At 38.5% G+C, this 26,279-nt stretch overlaps 1 protein-coding gene across 1 annotated transcript in view; it reads right to left on the bottom strand.

Annotated features, from left to right (window-relative positions):
* Positions 1-12,768: 12,768 nt before the first annotated feature.
* SPMIP7 (sperm microtubule inner protein 7) overlaps positions 12,769-26,279 on the bottom strand; it is a gene marked incomplete at its 5' end in the record, with an annotated part of 60,529 nt that continues 47,018 nt past the window's right edge. The window contains 2 exons of the mRNA XM_079150400.1: positions 12,769-14,727; positions 22,221-22,328. Coding sequence (XP_079006526.1) covers positions 14,604-14,727; positions 22,221-22,328 — 232 coding nt within the window. The 3' untranslated portion in view covers positions 12,769-14,603. The remainder of the gene's footprint in view (positions 14,728-22,220; positions 22,329-26,279) is intronic.

The raw sequence follows: 26,279 nt of genomic DNA, 5'->3' as shown, positions 1-26,279 counted from the left end.
AATTCTCTGATGTGCACAGGGAAAATGAACTGCTTTCATTAAACTTTGTTTATATTTCCATGAAAACACTGGTAAAATTATGCTGTCAGCTAATTGGATGTATGTCTGTTGCCCAATGGAGTTAGTTATTTGAAGGCACAGGGCATATTTTCTCTATGCGTGGCAGGGTTCGGGAAGCTGACCTGGTATAACTGGTACCCAAGAGAAAATATCTTACTTTAGGTGACTATGAATATAAAATGTGTCCAAAGGATGATGTGAAATATCTATTTACCTATTTGATAGAGCAAATTTCCTTTCCCCTAAACCTTGGAACCTTAAATAGGCTGTTAATTCTTTCCTAGTCTTCTTTCTTTCTTCCTGCTGCCAATACTGATAATTTCTCATAGCGTAAGTCTGTCTTTTAACTATGGTAAAATACACATAAACCTTATTATCATCTTCACCATTTCAAAGTGTCAAGTACATTCACACTGTTGTGGAACCATCATCACCATCCACCTCTAGAACTTTTTCATCTTCTTAAACTGGGACTCTGTGTTTATTAAATACTAACTTCCCATTCTTCTCTGCCACCAGCCCCAGGGAATCAACATCCTTCTTTCAGTCTCTATGAATTGGATTGCTCTAGATTCCTCATGTAAGGGGAATCATTCAGCACTTGCCCATTCACAAATGGTTCATTTCACTTGGCAAAATGTCCACGAGTATCTTCCATGTTGCAATATGTGTCAGAACTTCTATTTTTAGCACTGAAAACAATTGCCCCATATGTATATACCACAATTGCTTATTCATTCCCCCATCAGTGGATACCTGACTTGTTTTTTACCTTTTAGCGATTGTGCATAGGGCTGCTGTGAATATGACTGTAAAATATCTCTTTAAGGATCTGTTTTTAATTCTTTTGGAATCATACCCAGAAGTGGGATTACTGGATCTTATCTTTAACTCTTTTGAAGAACCACCACACTTTTTTCTACAGTTGCTGAACCATTTTATATTCTCACCATCACTGCACAAGGGTCCTGATTTCTCTTTATCTTCAACAACACTTACTATTCTCTGCTTGTTTTTTTAAATTGTAGGTATCCTAATGGGTATATGGTGATATCACATTGTGGTTTTGACTTATTTTCCCCCCATTATTAGTGGAGCTTGTTTTCATGTACTTGTTGGACTCTCCTATATCTTTTCTTTGAAGAAATGTCTATGTTGCTTTTTTGCCCAATTTTTAAATGAATTGTGTTGTTGTTGATGTTCCATTCCCAAATTCATATGTTACTATATTTAACACCCAATGGATTGTTATTATGAGGTGGTGACTTTGGGAGGTGAATGGGATTAGCATTCTTCAAAAGAAAATCCTAGAAAATGACTTTGCTTCTTCTACTGGTAAGAAGGGAACACCCATGAACGAGGCAGCAGGGTCGTGAGCCAACACCTAGTCTGTTGACAACTTGACTTTGGACCTCCCAGCCTCTAGAAATGTGGGAAGTAGATTTCTGTCATTTATAAGTATCCAGTTTATGGTATTTTTGTTACAGCAGCATGAATGAGCTCAGACAACTATGAACCCAACAAACACTTGGAAGGAGTCTGTACAATCCTTCTAGGTACTGCACAGTTAGCTGATGTGGTCATGAATGCTTTCATCACTGACAATATCCCAAAGGTGGAGATGAAAAATAACTTATAAATCCTTGAAGTCAACAATCTTAAAATACAAAGGAGACACCAGAGACCCAGAGATGCCACGCACCTTGCTGGAGAGTCCGAAGCTAGCTGAAGGCAGAACTTGCTGTCCCCGGTCATCCTTTCAATGTCATTTCTACTCCTACAATTCCTGATAGACTCTCGGCAAGATTTGTTAATTTCTGAGACCATCATGAAAAATAAATGTGTGCTATCATATCGAACATTTTGCCTGAAAAATTACAGACTATTTACGTAAGTTTTAATTATTTAATTGACTGAAAAATGTTTACTTAATTATTCCATTAAGAAAAGCTAATATCAGGAAAGCATGAAATATGTCAAAGAATGACCTGGGCTGTTTTAAAAAGGCCTTACCTGTGATATGAAATCCAAGGAGCAAGTTTCCAACTAATGAACAGATAGAAACATTACTTTTGAAGTAAAATACCAGAAAATCAACTTTATATTGAAGGGATGTGAAATGCCCTGGTGCATTATCCTTTCTGAACCAACAAATGGCATGAATGTGAGAAAGGAAAACCTAGTTATAGAAGATGGTCTCCCAGACTGCAGCTGAAATCAAATTGGACTTCACTATCTGTGGACAGCATCAGCAGCCACATTGCATCTCACTCAGTTTGCCCTCCTACCTGACCATCTCCATTAGACTCAGAGATGGAAATTCCTCTATTTTATTTTAAAATAAATCTCAACAACAGCCCCTGCCTGAGGGCTTCCCCATTTTCCCTCCCTCGGACTCTGTCCTGGAAGCACATCTCCTACTTCTTCCACCCCCATAAGCTCCATCGATGCACAGACTTCTCTATAAATCAACATGCAATTGTTTCCAACTCCACAAAAAAATCTTCTCCAAATGTCTAAACATGTGATCATTGTTCAGAATTCTTTTTTAACCATGCTATGTCCTAAGGGCTCACGTTTCTCTGGATGCAGAATATAGTGTACATTTTCCTGGCACGTAGGAGTCATTTAATAAATGTTTGCTAAGGTAGAAAAAGATTAAAGTGAATGCGTTTACAATTTCCCCCCTCATTCCTGCCATCTTAGGAATCATATTAGATAAGGTATAAATGGATATCGCTTTCTATTTCTCCCATTTCTATTTCTCATATATGTGAACGTCAGTTTCTTTCTTCAAACATTAGTTGAGTCCCCAATATATACTGGACAATTTTTTTTCTCCCCTCTGGGACATAGTTCCCAGTTTTATAGGACAAATGGCACACAGATGAAAATCATGAAACAGTGCATAGAGTGCAATGAAAAAGATGAAGAAGGAATCATCAATTTCCCCAGGGAATTAGAGAGCTTCTCAAGGCACAGGTATTACTGTGGGGATTTTAGGATGAAGAAGTTAGTGGAGAAAGGCAAACATTCCAGACAAAGTCAAGAGAACCTATAGAAAACTCTGAAACAAATACTGGCAGTCTGCTGTGGCACCCGGGACGTATGGTGGCAGTGGGAAGTTATGCTAAAAAGAACAAAGGTCAGGACCATGAGAACATGTTCTGAAAGACCTGGTGTGTCCTGATAAGGGCTGGGAATTTGTTGTAAAGGAAAATGGGGGGTCATTCAAGTATTTTTAGCAAATAGATGCTGCACAGTCAGCTGATATTGTCAGGAATGCTCTTACCATTGACAATTCCTAAAGGGGGAGATGGAAAATAAATCCACCTAAAGGAACATACTTGTGTTTTTAGAACCATCATATAGTAACAATGAAAAGGATACTTTTTAAAAAATAAAGCATCAGGAGAGATATTCAGCGGAATGAGGGGTTCTCTGCACTAATAGGGTGGAGATGCTCCATGAACTAGAGGGAAGAATTAAGAATTTAGGACTGGCCTAAGAATAGAACAGTGATTACTAGAGATTGGGAGGGGTGTTGGAGGGGGTAGAAAGTGGAGATTTGGATTTTATTAGTGCACTCTGAAGGCATGTGTGTAAATATCATACTGAATCTCAATACATATGATTGATACGTAATAGCAAAAAATATTTAAAAAAATAAGAATGTGTGGAGCTGAGCCATGTGAGTAATGGCCAAGTGGAGTGGTCCAGTTAAGTTCAGGAGAGAGACACAGGGTCCCTGATAGCAGACTTGAAACCTGAACTAGGCTTCAAGATCTGTTTGTGAGTCCCTAATAGATAGAAGGCAGCTGAGAGCATTATAAGAGGGCAAGTTTTACCCAAATGTTATGAGTTTAGTCTCTTTTCTATTCAAACTCCCTGTACTTGATTAAAAGTCATCTTAAAGCACTCAAAAAATTTGGTGAATCTTCATTTAATTGTATTTACAGGGAGAATTTCAAAATTTCTATACTAGCACTCAAGGACCCTTTAAAATGTGGCCCTAGGCTGATTCCTATTATTCCTTCTGGGTACCCAGCACCATCAGTTCTCAAAGAGCTGTCTGAAAATGCTTGGGGATGCCTGTCTCTCTTTCATTTGTCTGTGAGGTCAAATTATGCTGGGGTGAAACATCAATTTGAGGTGTGTTAGAGGGTTCAACAATACACTTGAAACCCATAATATGTGTATAAGTGTGTGTGTACACACACACACACACACACACACACACACACATACATGTACATACATGTAATTTTTAAAATAAACAGTACAGGGTGGGCTTGCTTACCTGCCCACAACTGTAACCTTCTCCTGCTGGAGCCCAAAGCCCATCCGCAATGGCAGCAGCATGAGTTATAGCACCAGTAATTTCTGTGAGCACTGGGGGCCAAGGAAAGTGGAAAGTTAGGAGGACAGGGCTAGTGGTGATAGAACTCAGGGGCTTGGCAGAGTGGGAGGAGGGCTGTTTTTGACATAGAAATATGTACAGACCATGAGAGGAGCCAAGGTGTATTTTAGAGGAGCATGATTTTTAATAATAATCATTGTTATTTTTACTGAACATTTCTACTGTACCGGGTGCATATGCATGTTCTCTTATTCAACATTCCCACAGTCCTATGTTGCCCCAGTGAAAATTTGTGGCTTTGAGAACACAAACTCCTTCAGCAAGTTGAAGGATATTCTCACCCAGGTGTGCTCTGCTAGACTGACTGCCTTGATGCAAGCCAGGGGAATTTACTTCCAGGGCAGGGTCTGGGCAACTTATAGTCACGTTCCAAGGGAATAGATTTTGATAGTATATCCATGTGAATTTTCAAAGTCTTAGAAAGTTAGAAATTTAGGAAAATAGCAGTAAGAATTAGCAGAAAAAATTTAACCAAAATTAAGCAAATGCTTTTTCCCAAGTTCAGGGGCTACAGGAATATCCATCTCAGACTCGTTGAAAATCCAGGGTCCTTCTATGTATTGAATGGTTTTTCCCCTTCTATCCCCTATTAAGGCCCCTCCCCTGCCTCTCCCTATCACCTTCACTTCAGAACTGGCTGCTCCCTGCAGACAGGAAGTGAACATGAGCTCTTCACTCAAGAAAGTTGCTTCTGGTGGAAAGGGTTACCTCTCTGCAAGGCCTACAAGAAAGGAAGGGGTGTTGCCAACCTGCTTTAAGAGGACTTAAGCTATCTGAAAAAACACACCCTTCTCTCAGGAGACTGAGACTCCAGACACCGTGAAAGACAAGCCATAACGAATTCAAAGGAACTATGATGAAACCACAACCAGCACAAACATCCCCACCCTCACTAGCTCTTTAAGCAGAAGAGGAGTTCATAAAGGTCTCTGGGCTTTGGAGAAATACCAGGTGTTTCCACTTCCACATGCTATAAAGTCCACACCTGAGCTCAGGGAGGACTCCCCAGGGACAGCCCAGCATCCAGCATGAGGGTTTGGATGTCAGGCCACTGTAGGAGGATGAGCTGTGCCACTCACAGGCATGGCAGAGCCTTTTAGTCCCAGCCTTCACAGACTCCATGACTTCAATTCAGAAGGGGACCATCTTCCCTCAGCACTATTGTTCTTAGGAGCCAAGAACTGACTTCACCACACAAGTGGTCAGAGTAACTTCAAAAGAGCTCTGACTTCCTTGGGTTGGGAAGACCTATTTGTGTGTGAATGAAAGGAATGTGCTCAATGTGTACCTCACATGGGATATTTTACTTAAGATGGTTCCTCAGCCATGTGAAGAGGAGGGCACTGACTTCTGGGCCTGGAAGCCCCTACTTCAGGCTCACATCCCTACCTTCACCACCCTACTCTGCATCTGCCTTGCTAGCTCCTCTCCTGCACATGTTTCCTGGGCTTCTTCACAGAGGCTAACATCATCTCAGATGGGTTCACATCATATGAAGGCTCTGCTTGGGGCTTCAGGGGCATGAGAACCCTACATGGCTGTCCCTTGTCACTCTCAGAGCATCTCTTTGAGAGTCTGAGTGACTCTGACTCTCCCTGTGTGTATTTCAGTTGTTTGTATGTACAGCTTATTCAGGAGAGGTCCTTGTATTTTTCTCCTGGTAAATTCATTATTAAATAATTCTTGGAGAGATACAGGCCACTGATTTTCTGCAATTTGCATCACCACACTTTAACTTATGTTGAAAGCTGAGCCTTTTGGTCCTCTTGTTTTAGAAGCATATTAATATTTCTGTGACCTTTACTAGAAGGCAGTTGAGACATATTCTTTTAAATAGCAAAAGTAAGAAAACCAATAACCTAAAATGCATATTTCTGACCCTAGTTTGCTAAGCAAGTTAGGGGACATAAGTCTTTTCTCACAGAACAATCAAGGGAAACTGTAAAGAACAAATACAATGAAGAATTCTCTAAGTCCATATTATATCTCACATGATTCCTATGCATTTTTAAAGGATTAAATGTTCAGTCAGTATTTGGAAGTCAAAGTGCAAGGAGAGAGAAGAAAGCTACCTATCCAGAATGCACAGCACCTGAACCATGCAGATCTGCACCAAGTGCTCAGCACCTTTCCTCGTCTTTACACTTAGTTTCCCCAGAGTTGAGCCCAAACTTATAGGAATCAACTGTGCATGAGACCAGGCTATGATAAGATTTTGCAGCCATGAACCTCCTCATTGGGGATCCAGATGACCGAGGGGTAGAGATGCTGTGCTTTCTCCCTATGTGCCCATGTTGCCAAGCAGAGTTCCAAATAAAGCAGACTTAATGCTTGAAAGCTGACCTTCTTAGATCCGGCCTGAGCTGGATGGAGGCCACAGCACCATAGGAGCCAAGAAGCAACTGTAGCACCAAAGTTTTCCTTAGAAACAAGTTTTGGTCCTCCCAACAGCATCTAAAATATGGTTCTTATTGTAATCTTCTTGGACTAGGTTTTCTGCAGTAATTCACACTGGTTTTAGTAACAATAACAATGAAGGACTCTCAATAGACCTTTGTGAAATAAGCCAGTCCGAAAACATCAAAGGCAGAATGTTCTCTGTGTTTTGTGGATGCTAACCCACAATAAGGGAGGGGAAGATTTGAAATTCATTGAGCTGGATAAAGGGGAATGAAGGGAATGGGAGGATGGGAAAGAAAAGGCAGTAGAAATGAATAAGACATATCTTTCCTATCCTTATATAAGAATACACAACCAATGTAACTCCACATCATGTACAACCACAATAGTGGGATCCTAATTGGAACAAATTATACTTATTTTGTGTATGTATAATATGTCAAAATACACTACTGCCATGTATATCTAGAAAGAACAAATTTTTAAGAAAAACCTTAAAAATAAATTTAAAAACAGAAAAGACCTTGAAACACTATCACCTTCTAGTGAACATCTCAGGGAAGACTTTGATTATATTTGCCCTCTTAGGTAACTGAATAAAGAAGCATAGTACTAAATCAAAGGATGCTGGTGATCCAGTGGGCCATCTATATTCACCTGTTCCTCATCTATGGACTCAATCAACTGTGAATGGAAGATATTTAGGAAAAAAATGTGTCTATACTGAATATATAAGGACTTTTGTTCCTTGTCATTATTCTCTAAATGTACAGTATAGCAACTATACTCATAGCATTTACATTGTATTCAGTATTACAAGTAATCTGGAGATGACTGAAAGTATATGGGAGAATGTACATAGATTATGTAAGGGATCCCATGAAAACCATGCCGGACACGGGAAATCACATAAGGGAATTTATTAAGCAAACAGAGTGTCTCCCTGCAGGGTAAGAGAGAAAATGAGAGGAAAAGAGAAAGGAAAGAGAAAGGGCACACACTAGAGAGAGTGCAAAGCGAGGAGAAGAAAGAAAGCAAGTCAGCGGGAGAGAAAGGCGAGAGAGAAAAGATGGCCATGAAGCTATCTTTAAGAATCCCACCAGGTTAATGGGACCAATAACGGAGAAGGATACTTGCAAACTGACTGATGAACCAATAGCTAGCTAGGATGTTCACAGACTGACAGTAGTTGGGAGGCGGGGAAATGGCTGCATCAGAAAGGGTGGGGAGAGCAGCTTTGTACATTACAGGTTATATGTAAATACTATACCATTTTATATAAGAGATTTAAGCATCTGCAGATTTTTTTCATCCACAGGGGATTAACCTGGAACAAATCCCTCATGAATACCAAGACACAACAGCCTTTTCCTAAAATACTAACTTCGGTTTGGAATTGCTGCCCTGCAGTCATTCTTTCTAGCAGGAAATGGATAACACAGAAGTTTGATACTACATTCATCTCCTTCCCATCTCCACTCACCTCCTCTCATCTATTTGACTGGGTTTCTCTTTGATATCTGCTTTTCCCAGTACATTTTCCACCCCCCCTCAACCTCACTAAAGCTCAGCAATCCCCCAAGGGAACCTGAGGCTTCACTTGGCCTTGGGTAAGTGCCAGCTGTGTCCCTCTAGGGCTGTCTCCATCTGGAAGAGTCTGTGGTGTTGACCTAACAGGCAGACCCCTCCTCCTCCCCCACACCCTACAGCCCCAGGCACCACACCCTGAAGGGCCTCTTCCCTCCTCTCCTCTGCTCAGATGCCTCTTCCTGCCAGTCCCCACAGGCTGCACACCAAGTCTCTCTTTATCTTCTATCTTGTGGCTCTACCCACAGAAGACACAATAAAAACGGTCTCCCAGCACTAGAAAAATAGATTTACACCCTACACGTTTTAGGGCTTTATGTTCAAAGTGTGAATGTAAGGAAGTAAAGCTATTTCCATTTACAGTTCACAAACTAGAACTAGTGGAGTTTGTCCTGGAAACCCACCCAGGGTAACCAACAATGTCTAACTTCCCCCTGCCAGCCCTCTTCCTGTACACCTGTGATCAGCAGGTAAGATGAAGAAGGCTGAAGCCACTCTTCACTGTCAGTTTTAGCCAGTACCTGAGGAACCTACATTTATGAGGGGTGAGATGGGAATTGCTTTGACAACAGTAATTGTGAGTATATCCAAAACCAACCAAAAAGGAAACTAATACAGGTGCATTAAATAAAATCATAATATTGTTTCTGAATGCCATTTAGGTAGAATACATAAGAATTTATTATTGTACAAAATCACAGAAAGCAATGAAAACCATGACATCCAGACCAGAATATTTGCATTTTTTTCTTTCAGTTTGTAAAGATCTTACTGGGTGCCTAGTAGATGCCTGTGTCCTATGGATTAACAATTACTCTCCCAAACCCAGTGCAGTTCATGAATTCTTCAGAAAAAAGTATTTATTTGGATAAACTAAGGTCTTTTATGGTAAGATATATAACTAGTTTCTGGTGAATTACCTCTTGAGTATATTTGTGTATATGTGTATGGAGAAGCACATCTATCTTATGAAAGAACATAACACTTTTTAAACATGCAGTATAGTTTTTTGAGAAAAATTGCTCAATTTGCTCCACTCAAGATTTAATTTTGTACTTGTCTGAGTTGAGAAATTATGGCACATTGATGTTCTTTGAGGCCTCCTGAGCACACACATTGTTTAATGACTCTTTGCCACTCCTATTTGCTTGCTGACTTGACTATTATGTGTGGACCCCACAGGTCGTGTCTTGCATCATTGTGTCCTAGAGGGTCTGTGGAAAGAATGAACATGCATCTGAAAAGAGTATGTCACCCTTCCTCTGGTATCTCAGGGAATAAGACTTTCTGGCTACCATTATAAACTATGTTTATATGTGAAATTGTATCATTGTGTGTACATTTTATTAGTTGATCATCATTTCACTTTCAAGAAATTGTGGGTTCAAGTAAGTCAGTCCATTAAGATTTCCAGGAAAGGCAGATCAACTGGAGAGCTTGGGGGTGGGCCTCAGACCTGGTTCAGCCTAATTTTGAAATGCAAGCTGGTAACATAAATGCCACAGGATGATAAAGATTGGTGATGATCAAGTAACCACTTTTGAAGGAGGTATTTAAAAACATCAATTCTGAAAATGTATTTTTCAGAGAAACATTTATTCATTATTTAATTACAACTCTCTAATTTTGCACTTTCCTTCTTTGCCTTTTATGTTTAGCAGTTTATGGCTATGAATGCCAATTCTGTGCTTCCCAGATATTAAAAATAATCCAGTCTACCCTGGGCTAAATGAAGAACATAAATCTATGTTAGAATATTCTCACTAATTACAAAACAACTGTGGGTTTGTAAGGTTGTTTCTACCATTGGGCAATTGCCATTTCTGACTGAAAAGGCATTTGAACAGTTTTTAAGGGAGGAATTGGATTTTCTTTTTTCTTTTTCAACCTCTACTTCATAGTAGACTTGAAACACTCATTTTAATGTAATCTGCATGTTCAATTTTCTGAAGCACCTAAGTATCTCCTGATACTGTAAGGATCTTAAAGCAGACACTAACAAATCTAAAATTATGTAGGAAGTAGGGATGGGGTGGGGGAGCATGTCCACAAACCACTACAATCTGTGGTGTGTACCAAAATGACTCAAAAGTCTTCATAAAATAGCAGTTTTGAATGTGAAACCATGGCTTATTACTTTCATAAGTCTCTAAGTTCATTAATATACTTATTTAATCAGTTCAAGCTTCCTGGTAGGTGGTGGAAAATAGAAGCACTTTACCCTTCATAATTTTCATTCATCTATATATTATAAACCTCAAACTTTAGAAATGATTGGTAAGTGGTAAGATTTTCAGACTCAGAACTATTTCTTCAGGAAGGATAAATGTTTTCCTGGTAAGAAATTCATAAAAGGAATTTGTAATAGTTTTTTATATTAGGGGCTTTGAAGAGTTTTAGGGATGTTGTCTTTTTATCACTTTTCATATGTTCCGGTTTTAGAGAAATACATGCCTACTGAAGCAACAACATAAAAATGCATCACCTATTATTCCAGAACTATTAACTATTAGTTCCTTTTTAAACACCTTCCTGTATTATTCTGTATATGCATGCAAACTAAATTTAAATAGGATAATTAAATACATGGTATTGTAAAATCTGCTTTTGCAATATTGCATGAATACCTTTTTTCATGATAATACGGAGCTTTATTATGTTTCTATTGCATTTCAACATATAGTCATTCCTCTATATCCATGGGTTAATGAGTCCAGAACCACACCCTTCCCATACCAAAATCTATGGATGCTTGAATCTCTTATATAAAATACTGTAGTATTTGCATATAACCTATACAATCCTCTCTCATACTCTAAATCGTCTCTAGATTACTTATAATACCTAATATTATGTAAATAATATATGAAAGGCTATTGTATTGTTTAAGAAAACAACAAGAGTCTGCACTTGTTCAGAACAGATGTAATTAAAAAAGATTTTCAATCTGCAGTTGTTTGAATGGAGGGAAGACTATATATTCTTGTACAACAATTTCTTTAATTTTTTCTTGATGGGCAGTAAGTGGCTCCTATTTTCTCTCAATTAAATAAACTGTTGCACATTTAACATTTTTATGCAAATGTATTTGTTCAATTGTATAATTACTTGCTTGACAAAATCCTAAAAGTGAAATTACTAAGTCGAAATGTATGCCACTTGAAAAGATGCTTGAAATATTTCACAAATGTCCTAGAAAGGTGTTATCAACGTAAACCTCCAATAGTAGAACAGAATAACGCCTCTTCCCTCCAGTATCAATTCATGGGTGAAATGTGATATATACAGTCACTCCTCTAATACTACTGAGGCATAAATATTTTATTTATCGTCCATTCATATTTCTTAGTCTTTGAATTTTTTGTATTTTTGCCTTGATTCTTAGGTTAACATTTTTTAAAACTCATAGTGTGCCTTTATAAATAAAATATAAATCCTTTGGTATATTTTTCCAACAGATACATCTTAAAATTTTTGGTGCCATCTTCTATATTAAAAGTTTTTTTCCCCCTTTAATTTTTTTGCTTCAGTGTCCTCTTCAGAAAAAAATTTTCCACACACATATCCCTACTCCATATTTTAAATTAATTCCTCTGACTTTCCAGATAATCTAAGACTCTACATTATCTATTTAAATCTGTATTCCATGAGTGGTTTGTTTAATGGGTCTACTTTACTTTTTATTTCCAAATAAGTGCCTCAATATCTTCTTTTGCAAAAGTTCTATCCTATACTCACAGGTTCAAAATGATTTCATGTGTTGATTTCTAATTTTCTATTCTGCTTTATCATAAGGATCATGTTTTTTCATATTACTGTACTTTTGTGGTATTTCAGTCACATCATAACATCCTAATTGGCTAGAAGTACTAGCATGGATTTTTTTTCTTTCAGTTGAACTATAATTTCTAATATCCTAAAGTTTTATTTTAAAAATGCAGAGTTTCCCTGTATTTTTGTAATCTCTGGAGATAAATAAAAGCTGAGTGGTAAGGTTGTAGGGGAGACTGCTTGGGGGAAAGAGAGTGAGGGACAAGTTGCTAACCTAATAAGAAGTCCATGTGCTGGCTCCTGCTGCTTTGAAATAACCCTTCAGAATTTGAAGAGCAGAAACATAGCCCTGTGACTATCTTCCATGATTTTTGTAACTTTCAGCTTCTGGATACAGAAGCCCAGATACTACCACTCATACTCATGGGTTAAGACCTAGAGTACTGGCATTTCTGTTATCTTTTATTGTGACTGGTCTCAATTCAAGGTCTGTGGTGAGCATGATTTGCATTTTATCTTCACAGGTAAGAAATCTGAATGAGTTATGGCACAAAAGGAGAGTCACCGTCTCTCTTCTCCTGGATGAGGCCCATGAATAATACAGATAAAGTCAACATCCTTCTAAAAGCAGCTTTGGAGGAGCTCAATGGACCTGATGGGTGTCCAGGTAGTTGCACTGTGGAAAATGGAAAAATGATCTTTTTCTGCAAAAGGTAGGTGTCAGTGCTGCCCTGCTATGGAAAGACCCAGAATGATGAACAGGCACCTCGTAAGTGGCTGATGAAGTGGCTTGCCAGGAATGTTTACCAAAACAATGTAATCTCAGATATCCATATTCATCTACTGATGGGACAGGGCTAATGTTGCCCCATTTGTGTTTTGCTGAGAAACTTCCAGAGTTGAAGTTTGGTTTTTTATTTTGTTTTGTTTTGTTTTTTTTAGTCTGATTATTTTTCTTCACAGACTTGCTCTTTCTGAAAATAATTAGACTACGAAATTGGATACAGATGAAGTCATTCCTTCTTCTTGAAGGCAAGTCAGGTCTCATAGGATGGATGGCTGCTGATCTTCCTGTTTGTCCTGGTTAGAGTCAACTTCAAAGTCTATTTAGTTGTCCACTGAGGCAGTAAATGATTGCACAACAGAAATAGCTGACTTTCCCTTTCAGTGGGAAAAGAAAGGCCAAGCTACACCTTAAAGAATTTGCAGTTACTTGGAGTTCTGTGGGGCAACTATCTTGCTCTGAATTTGGGAAGAAGAAGCAGGTGTCAGGTAGAATCCCTGAGAAACACTTTTAAAATATCCTAAAAATGCAGGCAGGTTTTTGTTTTAATTTGTTTGTTTTAATACTTAAGTGGAGGTTATCTAATTTGCAGAGAAATGGAGGGGGGCAGGTAAGCTATCTGAACTCAGGTTTCCTGAGTTCCAGATAAACATTTCTCCTAGGCTCAGTACATTTTATTCACAAAATAGCAAATGAGATTGATCAAATTGTTTTGTGCAGGTGCAAATATGACATAATAAATCTATTATGTATAACTATAAGGCACCAATAAAAACTTTTTAAAATAGCAACATATATGTAAAATGCCTACTATAAGAATTTATGACAGGGTTGCAAGATCAATGAGCCAAGGTTTATGAATTCTAATGAATTCTACAGATATGTACACACACATATAAATATGCCAGAGGGCCAAAAGAACCCCCATAGCCTGTATACATAACTGGAATGATTCTGCATTGATGTTCTCTTTGGTCAAGGCCACTCCAACCTGAAACTGGACACAAGTGATTCTTTCTAAGGACCCTCATGGAATCTGGGATGTATCTATTTGAAAAACACTGGAGTGGGCCAAGAGTAAGTTTTGCCTCTCTACATATAGATGTTGTTCTCATGTGGTATTGTCCCCAAGTGACAGGAAGAATATGGCTCTCTCTCTCCATGGTCCAACTTTCCCATTGACAATGTGTGTGTTTTTGACAGTATCATCTCTGATCCTCAAATTTATGATCTAGGCTGTGCACTTATAACCTCGTTGGTTGTGTCACATGACCAGGATGGGAAACCTCTAGAGAGACTCAGTATTCCAACCCTGAAGAGAAGTCTTCCACAGTAAGACCTGGTTGAGGTGTTTTTCAGGGTCTCAGCTGCCATTGTGGATTGATACGTGCCAGGCCAGCTGAAAAGCCACCACATAGGTGAGGAGGGTGCTGAGGCAGGGCAGGATTGCACTGCCCTTTACACCCCAACTCACATAGACACACTCAGACCATGCACGGCTCTTATATTTTCCCACCATGTCATGCACAATTCCTTTCCAGGATGGGTGGCTTAGAAATCTCTCCTGGAGTGTGACTTCTTTCAGAGGTCTATCATTTTTTGGTCTATCTTGTTGAAGGGGTTATAAGGTTTCACAGTTGTGACCATTCGTGAAAATGGTGACTGGTGACGAAAGACGTCAACTCCCATTTCTTTCCGTAAGACTCTAGGATAGAATAAAGGAAGAAAAAGAAAAAAATTGACATATAAAATCTACATGAAAACATATAACCTCATGTATTTCCCAACTAACAGCACTCATAAATGGGGTGGAGTGTGGAGGGGGATTGCAGAAAGGGAGAGTATATGATTTAATCCTGTCTGCGTTCAACTTCATTTAATGAAAATCTCTGTGCCAAGAATTACTGTAGGTGCTTCCAAAGGGGGTAAATCTACCAAGCAGCCACCAAATGACATAATAGCTACTGCAGAAAACCTCTTGGAGTGAGCCAGGGCACAAAGGGGACAAAAGAAATACGTCCACTCAGTGAGGCTGAGGTGGGACACCCCAGTAGACACCAAGGTGAGGAGCAGGGTGAGGAGTTTGCATTTTCCTCCTTCAGCTGGTGGGTTGAGGTTGTCAGCACACAAAACCATCTGCTCACTTTTCTTTGTGTCTTAGTTTGCTGGTCTACACAGTAGGAATACATTTGCCCTACCAAATTTGTTGTGAGAATGGACAAGAAAGCAAATAACTGTGAAGGTGTCGAGCACCATGTACATGATGCTTTCTCCTTGGGTCACAGCATTCCTGAACTCTCTATTGTTCCAGAGGTGGCAGTCCCAGCACTAATATTGCATCCTGCCAAATATTCTGAGCAAGCCCACAAGCCCATGGCCTGTAGTGATTCTTCTGCAAATGTGTTGCTCTTTCAATCACATGTGCATAGTGTGACACTCATGTGCATCAGTAAGTTACAGAGTTAGTGTGGGAAATTGACTCCCATGTGCCACTCACTTGATCCAAAGTGGCTTTGTTTTTATGCTGTGATTACCACAAAGTTTTTTTTTTGTGTGTGTGTGTGTGTGTCTACATACATGTATATATACACACATATAAAGTCGTGTATATGTATATGTATGTATATATTTGTATATGCATATACACACATATATACATATACTGTATACTTATATATACACACACATTCATATATATTGCTTTTTCATTATCATTATGGCTGCTGAAGTGAGAACTCCAGCATCTGTGAAAGGTCCACTTTGGTAGGAGGGAACACATAAAAAAGTATGACTGTGATGGAAACAAGAGTTGGGAGAAGCACTTGGGCCCCTATTCCCTTACTCAGAAATATGCAGATCCACAACATGCCTTCTCACCCACCTCGAGTACATCCTCATCTCCTTACTTCAGATTTCTTTCAGGCATCTCTTTTGTGTCTATTTTGTGTATTATCCCACTATAAATCCTAAGGCAATTGAGTGTATACATCACTCAAGGTTTGAAATGGAGTCCCCTTTGTACTGACATTCAAAGTCTAAGCAATTTCAAAACTCCAAGCCACCACTGTAGTCTTATCAACCACAGAGGTCCATGACAAATGCACTGTCCATGTCCTCTGCATGAAGAGGTGTCGACAGTCTCTCTCCTGTCCCCTATCATTCCATGATGTGGCAGACAGGGCATTTGTCTCACTGGTGGTGCCAACATTCAGATGACTGGAGGTGAAGGAGAGGAGATGGGGAGGAAGTAGAAACAGGAAGCAGGGGAGTGACTGCTTCTTAAAGAAGTTTAGAAGTGAAAGGAAGGAGAGGAGCTCAGAGGGGCACAAGTGGGAAGACTTCATGGGTATTTTCACAAGCAACTGTCTAGTGGGGAGAAGGCAGTTATCAAGGGGCAAACAGGGAGGAGGCAGGGATGAGTAGTATCAAGAACTCAGAGGGAAGATTGAGCCTTTAGAAAAGTCAGAGCCTGTCTTCCTGGGAGGGAAGGGGAAAAACAGTGATGAAATAGAGATTCAGATGAGTGGCAGGGGAAATGAGTGGTCACCTTGGGCAGCTCAGGTCTCTTGACAGGGGTGTGGGGAAGGGACTAGAAGCTTATGTAGACTGAAAAGTTTGAAGATAGCACCACAGGGATTAGTCTAATTTTTAAACAGAAGACCAGATTACAGAAGAACAGTAAGGGTATAACAGAGTCTAAGATTCAGGAATTCCCAGGGGATGCCCATGTGTAGAAATAACAGGAAAAAATGCACCAGCTCAAGTGGACATAAACAGGAGGAAGTTACCTCACTATGTTCCCATGATACTCTGCAGAGAGACACCTGGACTCACACTTTCTCTGGAAATTTTTTTTAATTAAATATAGTGTTACAAAACTCAGAGGTGACCCTTTTTGGTGGATAGCCTCAAGGGACCAATTTTCTAATAACAAGAGCAAACCTAAATGCAGATGGCAGATCTGTATCAGGATATTTTTAACTTAAACTCTCCTTCCCCCTCCCTACAGTACTTCCTCATGCCCGAAAGGAATTATTGTGAAGGGGGAGTGTGGAGGTTGTAGAATGGGGCAGTGTGGACCCAATAGGAGCCATCACCTGTTCAAGGGTGACACTGGCTGATGTCATTTTTCTCCAGAATCTTATCTGCCCTCTCAGAATGAGAACCCCAGAGAAGCCACTTTAGAGGGCTCTGGGTCCCCACTCCAGGGTAATATATGACAGCCATGTGTGGACTGGGGGAAGTTATGGGAACCCCCACCAGAGAGCATTCATGGACCTGAATCTAGACATGAGCATCCCATGAAAGACTTAAATTTTTCAAATTATATCAGTAGGGAAACATTTTCCACTTAAAAGTAGATATCTATTTTAAAGTAAAAAGAAAAAATTTTCCACACATTGAATAATTGACTTATGTGGTTATGGAGATGTTAGAGCAATGGGATGTTGGGATGGGATCTCAGATATTTGGGGTGCAAAGAGAGATTATATAGGAAAAGTCAAGGGATTACAAATGTCTGCACTTGCTCTCATGAAGAGCTTTGAGTTGGCTCCCTCAGTGGTGAACCATACAGTCACAGGGTTTTATCTGAGCTCGTTGTAGAAGACACATCTAAGTGATAGATATAAGAACATATTTAATTTCGACACTGTTTTGACATGTGTCCTCACATGTAGTAAAATATGTTAATTGTCTAAATGTCTACCACTGTGCCTTTGAAAATGGTTTTGTAACATTTCAAAATGTGATTGGATATTGACCTTGGCTATGACTGTTTAGATATCACACCAAAAGCTCAGATATAAAATTAAAAACAAGTAAACGGGACTACAATAAACTAAAAAGCATCAGCACAGCAAAGGAAACAATCAACAAAATGAAAAGGCAACCTATGGATGGGCAAAAAATATTTGCAAACTATATTTGTAATAAGGAGTTAATATCCAAAATTTTTAAAGAACTCATAAAATTAATAGTAACAAACAAATAAACAAAAACCAAAAATCACATAGTCCAATTAAAATATGGGCAAAGGATCAGTATAGACATACAATGACCAATAGGTATATGAAAAAAGTGCTCAATATCACTAATCATCACAGAAATGCAAATCAAAACCACATGAGATATCACCTCACAATCACTAGGAAAGCTATTATCAAAAAGACAAAAAATAACACATGTTGGTGAGTATGGGGAGAGAAAGGAAGCCTTGCATATTGTTGGTGAGAGTATACATTGGTGAAGCCATGATTGAAAATGATATGGAAGTTCCTCAACAAATTATAAATAGAATGACAGTACAATCCCCAATTCATTTTTCTGCTACAATATATATCCATAAGATATAAAGTCACCATCCCCTAAGGACAGCTCCACCCCCAAGTTCATGGCAGCACTATTCATACTAGCCAACATATGGAATATGTATCCATTGATGAATAAAGAAAATGTAAGGTAGCTGGGCATGGCAGCACACTACTGTATTCCAGAAGTTGGGGTAGCTGAGGCAGGAGGATTGCAAGTTCAAAGACAGTCTCAACAACTTCATGAAGTCCTAGGTAACTTAGTGAGACCCTGTCTCAAAAAAAAAAAAAAACATATATATATAAAATTATATTATTTTAAAAAAATATATAAAATATATATAATATATAAATATATATAAAATATATATATAATTATATATATAAATATATATAATATATATTAAAATATATATATATATATATATAAAACTGGGGATGTGGCTTAGTAGTTAAGGGTCCCTGTGTTCAATCCCTGGTACCAAAAAAAAAAGTAAGATAGACAGATAGACATAGATATAGCTAATAGAATATTATTGAACCTTAAAAAAGTAGGAGATCCTGACATTTGCTACAACATGGATGAACCTAAAGGACATTATGCTAAGTGAAATAAGTTGAACATGAAAAGAATGCCTCACATATGTCAAATCTTTTAAAAAAAAGTCAAAGTCAAATATAGAAAGAGAACAGAGTAGTGGTTATAAAGGGCAGTCTATGGGGGAGGAAATGGGGAGCCATAGGTTAAAGGATAAAAAGTAACAGACGTAGGATGAATGAGTCTAGAGATATAAGGTACTATATAAGGATAGAAGTAGTAAAGATAGTGTTCTGTGCTCAGAATTCTTTTACATAATTATTTTTAATGTTTTGTTAGTGCATCACAGTTATACATAGTATTGAGGTTCATTTTAACATAATCATACATGCATGGAATATAATTTGCTCTACCTCAGTCCCCAGTACTTCCTCTTTCCCTCCCCACCTCCCTCCACCTGGTCCCCTTCCTCTACTCTACTGGTCTTCCTTCTATTTATTTATAAATTTTTAAATTAGTGCTTTAGAGATACTCATAAAGGGAGAATTCACTGTGGTATATTAATATTTGTACAAAGCAAAATTTGGTCAATTTCATTCTTTCATTCTTTCCTTTTCCTGTCCTCCCTACTTCCTTCTTCCTTCCACTCAGTCCCTTCCCCTTCCCTCTGTTCTTTCTCTACTCCATTGATCTCCCTTTTATTTTCATGGAATCCTTACACACACACACACACACACACACACACACACACACACACACACACAGAGCTTTTCCCCCTTATATTGGTTTAGCTTCCAAATGCAAGAGAAAACATTTGACCCTTGACATTCTGAGTCTGGCTTATTTCACTTAGCATCATGCTCTTTAGTTTCATCCACTTATAAGCAAATGGTATATTTTCATTTTTCTTCATGGCTAAGTAAAACTCCACTGTGTATTTTTACACATTTTCTTTATCCATTCATCTGTTGACAGGGACCTGGGATGGTTTCACAACTTGGCTATTGTAATGTGCACTGCTGTAAACATTGATGTGCTGTGTCACTATAGTATGCTGATTTTAATTCTTTAGAATAAATACCAAGGAATGGCATAGCTGGGTCATAGGTGGTTCCATTTCCAGTTTTTGGTGGAGTCTTCATACTGCTTTCCAAAATGATTGTACTAATTTGCAGTTTTACCAACAATATAGGAGTGTACTTTTCCTCCCATATCCTCAACAATGTTATTATTTGTATTCTTGATAATTGCCATTCTAACTGTAGTGAGATGAGATCTCAATGTAGTTTTGATTTGCGTTTCTCTGATTGCTAGGGATGTTGAACATTTGCTACATGAGTAGATTTTAGCTCCTCTTCCATGGGGGAAGAAAGGAATGGGTAACTATGTGAGATAATGGATATATTAATTTGTTTCACTATGTAACCATTTTTATGTATTCTAAAAATCGTACTGCCTTAGATATACAAAATAAAATTTATTTTTAAAAATTATACATGTAGTTATGGAGAATGGAAAATATATTGAAAGTAAGTTGAATGCACAATATTTGTCTAGAAAGTCAATGACATACTTTTAAAAGTGTGCTAGTAATTGTACATAACTGTCCATCAAAGCTTCAGATGTGTTGAGGAAGCCCTCACCAGCAGGTGCCTTCCCTTTCCTTTAATCCTTGTCCTTAATATGGTACACAAAGCATAAGTTTCCATGGGATGTTCGGGGCTGTCCATATACAGTGGCATACAGAGGAGGCAACCCTCCTCTGATTCCTTTCCTGCCCCCTATAGGACTGATTGCTGTGGGTTCCCTGGAACATTCCAAGCTCAGTGCACTTGCAGCCCCTGTCCTAAATATTTGTAAGACCAAGTCATAGTCCTCCAACAGTCAGCCATGAGCCACCTCCTCTGTGAGGTCTTCTTCAGTGCCCCCAGACTCCTTTGCCAATTGTGTGTGCCCCAGTTTCTTTATCTATAAAACGTGAATAGTAATAGTCCTTTCTTCATAGGATACCTGGATAGAGTTAGTGCCCACCACATCCAGAGGGCAGTGCTGGTATCTAGGAAGCACTCAGTGAGTGATTATTGTATTTGATGCTGGTCATCATTCTCTCCTATAGTCATTTGTTTCTTGTACACCAAGAATTCCTGAGCTACTTGCAAACAGATTTAGTTCCTTTGAATTTACTGGAACACAACCAAAAATTGAATGAACAGCTAGATGAACTGGGAACCATGGCCAAGAAGCCATTCATGGTAGCTGCTTCCAATTCAGATGCTGCTTTTTGGAAAGTCTGAGTTCTTTGAGGCCGGAGCTCCTCCTGAAGCTCACCTATTCAGAAAAACTCCCCAGCTCCTAAGGTCAACAAGCCCTTTCCAGGCACTAGATGACTGCAGCCTTTCTTCTTCACAACACGTCATTATCCAAAATAATTTTATTTCTTTGTTTACTTGTGTGCTTTACTTCCTTTTACCCACAAACATAAGCTCCTGAGAAATAGAATCTTTTCTGTTTAATCTGTGCTTTCAGTGCCTCGAACAGTGCCTGACCCAGAGTGGGTGCTCAATAAATGTTTGATGAATGAATGATCTAAGAGAAATGTTACCTGTTTAGGGGAGAAAGTTCCTACCCTCTTCCCATCCTACCCCACTGTCTTACCACCATAGCTTATTCATTTGCATTGGGCCAGCCTCTGGGTTCACAGCATCTTCATTTTCAAAACTATGTCATCTTTTTTGCAAGGCCAGGACTTCCATCAAATGCTTTCAAATTTGAGTTATAATGAGAAATAATGTGCTGCTTCTCACCAGCAGCTTCCAACAAAATAATCAGCCATTATCTTCTGTCAATTGTCTTGTTTTCAATTTGCAAAAATGAGGTTTGAAAATATATGTGATTTTCAACAGAATTTTGTCATTTTTTAAAAAAGAAGATGGTTATTCACAAGAAGTATGTGTCTCATGTATGTTCCCTGCATCTAGGTGGCATGTATCTTGTGATAATTGGAGAAGAACAATGTGTGTGTTAAACTATGAGTCCAAGAGGAAAAGGCACTGTCCTCCATTCCCTGGATGTGCCTTAAAAGGCTTAAGATGTTCATTTTTAGCAACACAATATGAACATTAATATGCAGTTGCTTTTCAATGTAATTTTGGGCAAAATTCAAAAAGAAAACATGCAGAAGGCCTGATAAACTTCCCCTTTATAAGAAAATTAACTCCTTTCTTTCTTGAATTTGATGGCCCATTTGTAAATTTACTCCTAGTATTTAATTGTTCTTTAATGGAATAACCATAATTAGGATTTCTCCTTCTAATGTATCTGGGCAAAATGAGTAATAGAATTCATACTTACCGGTGCAGTTCTGAATCTGGTGATGGGGTTGTTGATGGAATATTAGAATTTGCTGGGTGGGTGGCTGTGAAATGAACCTTGCCAGTATATCCTGGAATATTTGCTGCACTAAAGTGAAGAGTTAAAAGAGGGGGATGAGAGGAAATTAAAAGAATGATTTGTGAAATAGTCATGGTAACTAGAACCCAAATATGAAAAAATATGAAGAAAAATATAGTCTTTTTTTTTTTTTTCTTTATAAGATCTGGAACTTGGGCTGCCCAGAGAAGGCTGAAGACTCAGGCATGGGGCATGCTGACACACAGATATTTAGAAAACAGCTCTGCTCTGGGTTTGAAAAAACTTATTTCAAGTGCATGTTTTGCTATTATTTTAAATTTGCATATCTTTTACATACATGACTCACTGCTGAGCTCAATTTCATAAGGAAGGAAGACACTATTCTTAACAAAACTACAGACCTGTATTCCACACATCACTCTGTAATGCACTCTGATATTTATAAACACACACATTTACAGCTATTTTTTAACAAATGTCTTTCTTATCAGCATAAATGCCATATATCACTGATTTCAGATGATTTCCTAAAATTGTACATTGAAAAGAAATATAAACAAGCACATTAGTTTCACGTTGACTTGTTTATTTCAATTCCACCTACTGTTCTGTTTTCTATTCTTCTCTCTACCAGGAAAGAAGGGAGAAAGAAAGAGAGAAGGAAGAAAAAGGAAAAAACATGAACACAGAGAAAGGTTCTGAAATATGTATATAAATAAAGTCTAGAAAAGGCAAACAAGCTTCCAAAAGAACAATTTAAATCACTAGTTCAGAGAAATATGAAAAACAACTGATATGCTTGCCATGATAACATTAAAAATGTTTTATGTAGATTTTTTTTTTCCCTAGGAGATGGGAAAAGCAGAATTACTGGACAAGGCCTTGAGTAAGGCTAGCCCCAAGTGCTGCTTATGATGTTACCTTAATGAGAACAGAACAGAGGACTGGGGCTGTGGCTCAGGGGTAGAGTGCTTGCCTAGCACATGTGAGGCACTGGTTTTGATCCTCAGCACCACAGATTAATAAATAAATAAAATAAAGGTATTGTGTCTACCTAAAACTTAAAAAAAAAAAAAGATCAACAAAAAGTATTTACATTGTATATCTAGGAGCATAGGCACACTATTTGCAGATCAAGAGTTTCATGTTTATGGAACTCTATCAGTGCTAAGGCCTCTGTTAGCTATGCTGGCTTCACAGGGAGAAACAGAAAGGAGACCATCAAGGTGTGCCTTGAGTTTGCAGCTTCTGTTCAACGCAGTGGTTTGCATTTGCTTTCCCTAAGTCTTTGAGAGCATGAGTTCCCTGAGGTGGGTTCCTTATTCAAAACTAACACCCAGACAAAAATTAATGCAGTCACAAAACTAAACTTCTGAAAGTGGAGGAATGGTTCCTCTGTGGACGTCTCAGTTATACTGATGTCCTTTCCACATATCCAATAAGCCAAATAAAACTTTCTCCAGGAATTACTTATCTTTGGAGTAATTTTCAAAACTAGAACTTAAGGAAGGTTTCTCCTTGTGTGATTCAGATCTCGGATGTCCTCCATCTGCTAAAAGGCTTGGTCACCAACCTGAGGCACTAATGGGGAGGTAACGAAACCTTTAGGAGGTAGGGCCTCAAGGGAGAAAGTTAGGTGATTGGGGGCATGCCCTTGAAGGGACTATTGGGATACTGATCTCTTCTCTTTCTGGACATCATGTGTATAGATGCCCTCTGTCATGTGATTCTCACTATAATGTACCATGCCACTATAGGCCCAGAGTAACTATGGACTGAAACCTCTGAAACTGTGAACCAAACCTTTCTTCCTCATTAAGACAATTATTACAAGTATTTTTTCATAGTGATGAAGAGCTGACTAACACACTTCTAGTGATGAGGCAAACAAAAATGTTAGTGAAATGCGTGCATTCAAGGGTTAGGAGGAAGTTGAAGACACAGGACTCCCCTCATAACCTTTGGATCCTCACTTTGGGTGAAATCCTTTGGAGGCTTATTGTCTCAGCCATGACATGGGGTTATAAAACCAACCTAAAGGACCTGAGTGAGAATACAGTGGAAAAAAGTTGTGATTCTTATTATAGTTTCTTGGTGTTCTTCTCACATTTGTTATGTGCTAGCATCAGAATATTAGGGGAAAAGAATTTATTATTCATCAGGCAGGGAATTGCATTAATAAACTTCATATTTCTTTTCCAGGTATGTAATTCTATGACTCTGATGGTGATGGTTTATTTTCTTGCAGCCAATGAAATTAGGGACACTCTGATACTAACAAACTGAAGGGAAATTCCATCAAGAGTGAAACCAGGATAAATGGTACAAACTAACAGATTTAGTGAGGCTTAGAAAAATGAGGCAGCTAAAGAGCAGGGGAGGCCCCATATTAAGAGGCAGGCTTCCCGTCCAAACCTAATGTTACTCCAGTGAAGAAAGCTGTCTGGGCCTCAGCTTAGTCAAATGCAGCACAGAGACATTAACACTACACTTAGGGGCCCTGTGGGCACTAAGGAATTAAAAGAACATGAAAGGAGGCCTGGGGAGATAGCTCAGTTGGTAGAGTGTTTGCATATAAGCACAAGGTCCTGGGTTCAATCCCCAGCACCAAAAAAAAAAAAAAAGAAAAAAAAAGAAAAAAAAAAACCATGAAAGCAGTTAGCACATTGCAAGGGTTTAGTATGTGCTCAACTAATTGTGGTTGAAATAAAAGACTAAAGAAATAAAGCATTCATAAAATAGGTGCCTACTATGTAGACAATGCAAAGTTTATCCAGTATACTCAACTGCAAAGATGCAAAGATAGAGGTTTCCAAATTGTGCAGCCCCTGTAATCTCATGGGTACCTTAAAAGATACCACTGACTGGCTCTCAGTTAGGACATTCTGAATAAATTAGAAAGGGAATGGCCTGGGCATTGGGATTTTTAATAACTCCCCAATGATTTCTGAGTGGGGAGTTCAGGAGCCTGTTTCAGAGCAGAGTTGAAAGGTTTGTGGAGGGGATCTGGATGAGTGAATGAAAACTGCCAAATTCTAGGAAATACCCTTTAGGATTTCTTGGAATTTTCTTGAAGAAATGTAGCTGTAAATTAAAGAGGTAACCAAAATGAAGCAAAATTACTCATGTGTGTGTGCCTCTTCCTCCAAACATTTATTAAGGCTTCCATGCATGTTAAAAGGAAATCCCCTCGGTCTGTGTGACAGGTTTTTTCCACTCTCTCTAAAACACCTGCAATATTAAAATGCCTCTAACATCAGAGCCTTCCAGCAGAGCAGACAAGAAGTCAGAGAGATGGACGCAATTTGTCAATAGTGTAAAGGGCTTGACATAAAACATAGAGTTGCAGGTGCCTGAGTGGTGTGCAAGTTATTGATGCTAAATGGTAACAAACATTCATTTATATAAATGCTATCATATGATATGACATCACATCTAACAAAAACATGCCATGAAAAAGTAGACTGATTAGCTGCTCATACTGGAGAATGAATGCAGTTGCATAATAAACTGCCAAATATTTGAAAATGAAAGTTCTCACCCACGCTGCTACTAAATTTATTCCACTTAACCCTTGCATGCAGGAACATCACAGGGGGAATTTTTGCCATCATTTTTTTTTTTTTTTTTGGCAACATGTTAACCTAACATCAAGAAAAGTGTATTCTTTGGAGATACTGCTTCAAGGCTATATTTTTCAGCTGTAGCAAACAAAGTTATGAAAGATACTGAAATGTACAGACCATGTTTTCTTCATAGCTTCTTATCCTTGGAACTCCTTTGTTTGTGCCCTCATTCCCTCATAAACTGGATTTTGTGCATTAATGGATAAATATGAATATTTTGTTTCCTAAGCTTAGAGCTAAATGATTTCTCTCAACAAAACACAATAAGAGACATAAAATAATTTCAGAAAATAAGGAAGTTTAGTAAATCAGAAAAAAGGGAGTACAGATGTTTTAAAATTAAAAGCTATATAGAAAATAAGGAAAACATGGG

Source organism: Sciurus vulgaris (genome assembly GCF_902686455.1).
Source record: "Sciurus vulgaris genome assembly, chromosome: 8".
NCBI classification, from domain to species: Eukaryota; Metazoa; Chordata; class Mammalia; order Rodentia; family Sciuridae; genus Sciurus; species Sciurus vulgaris.
Note: the sequence above shows the minus strand (reverse complement) of the source record. Positions and strands in the feature narration are given on the sequence as shown.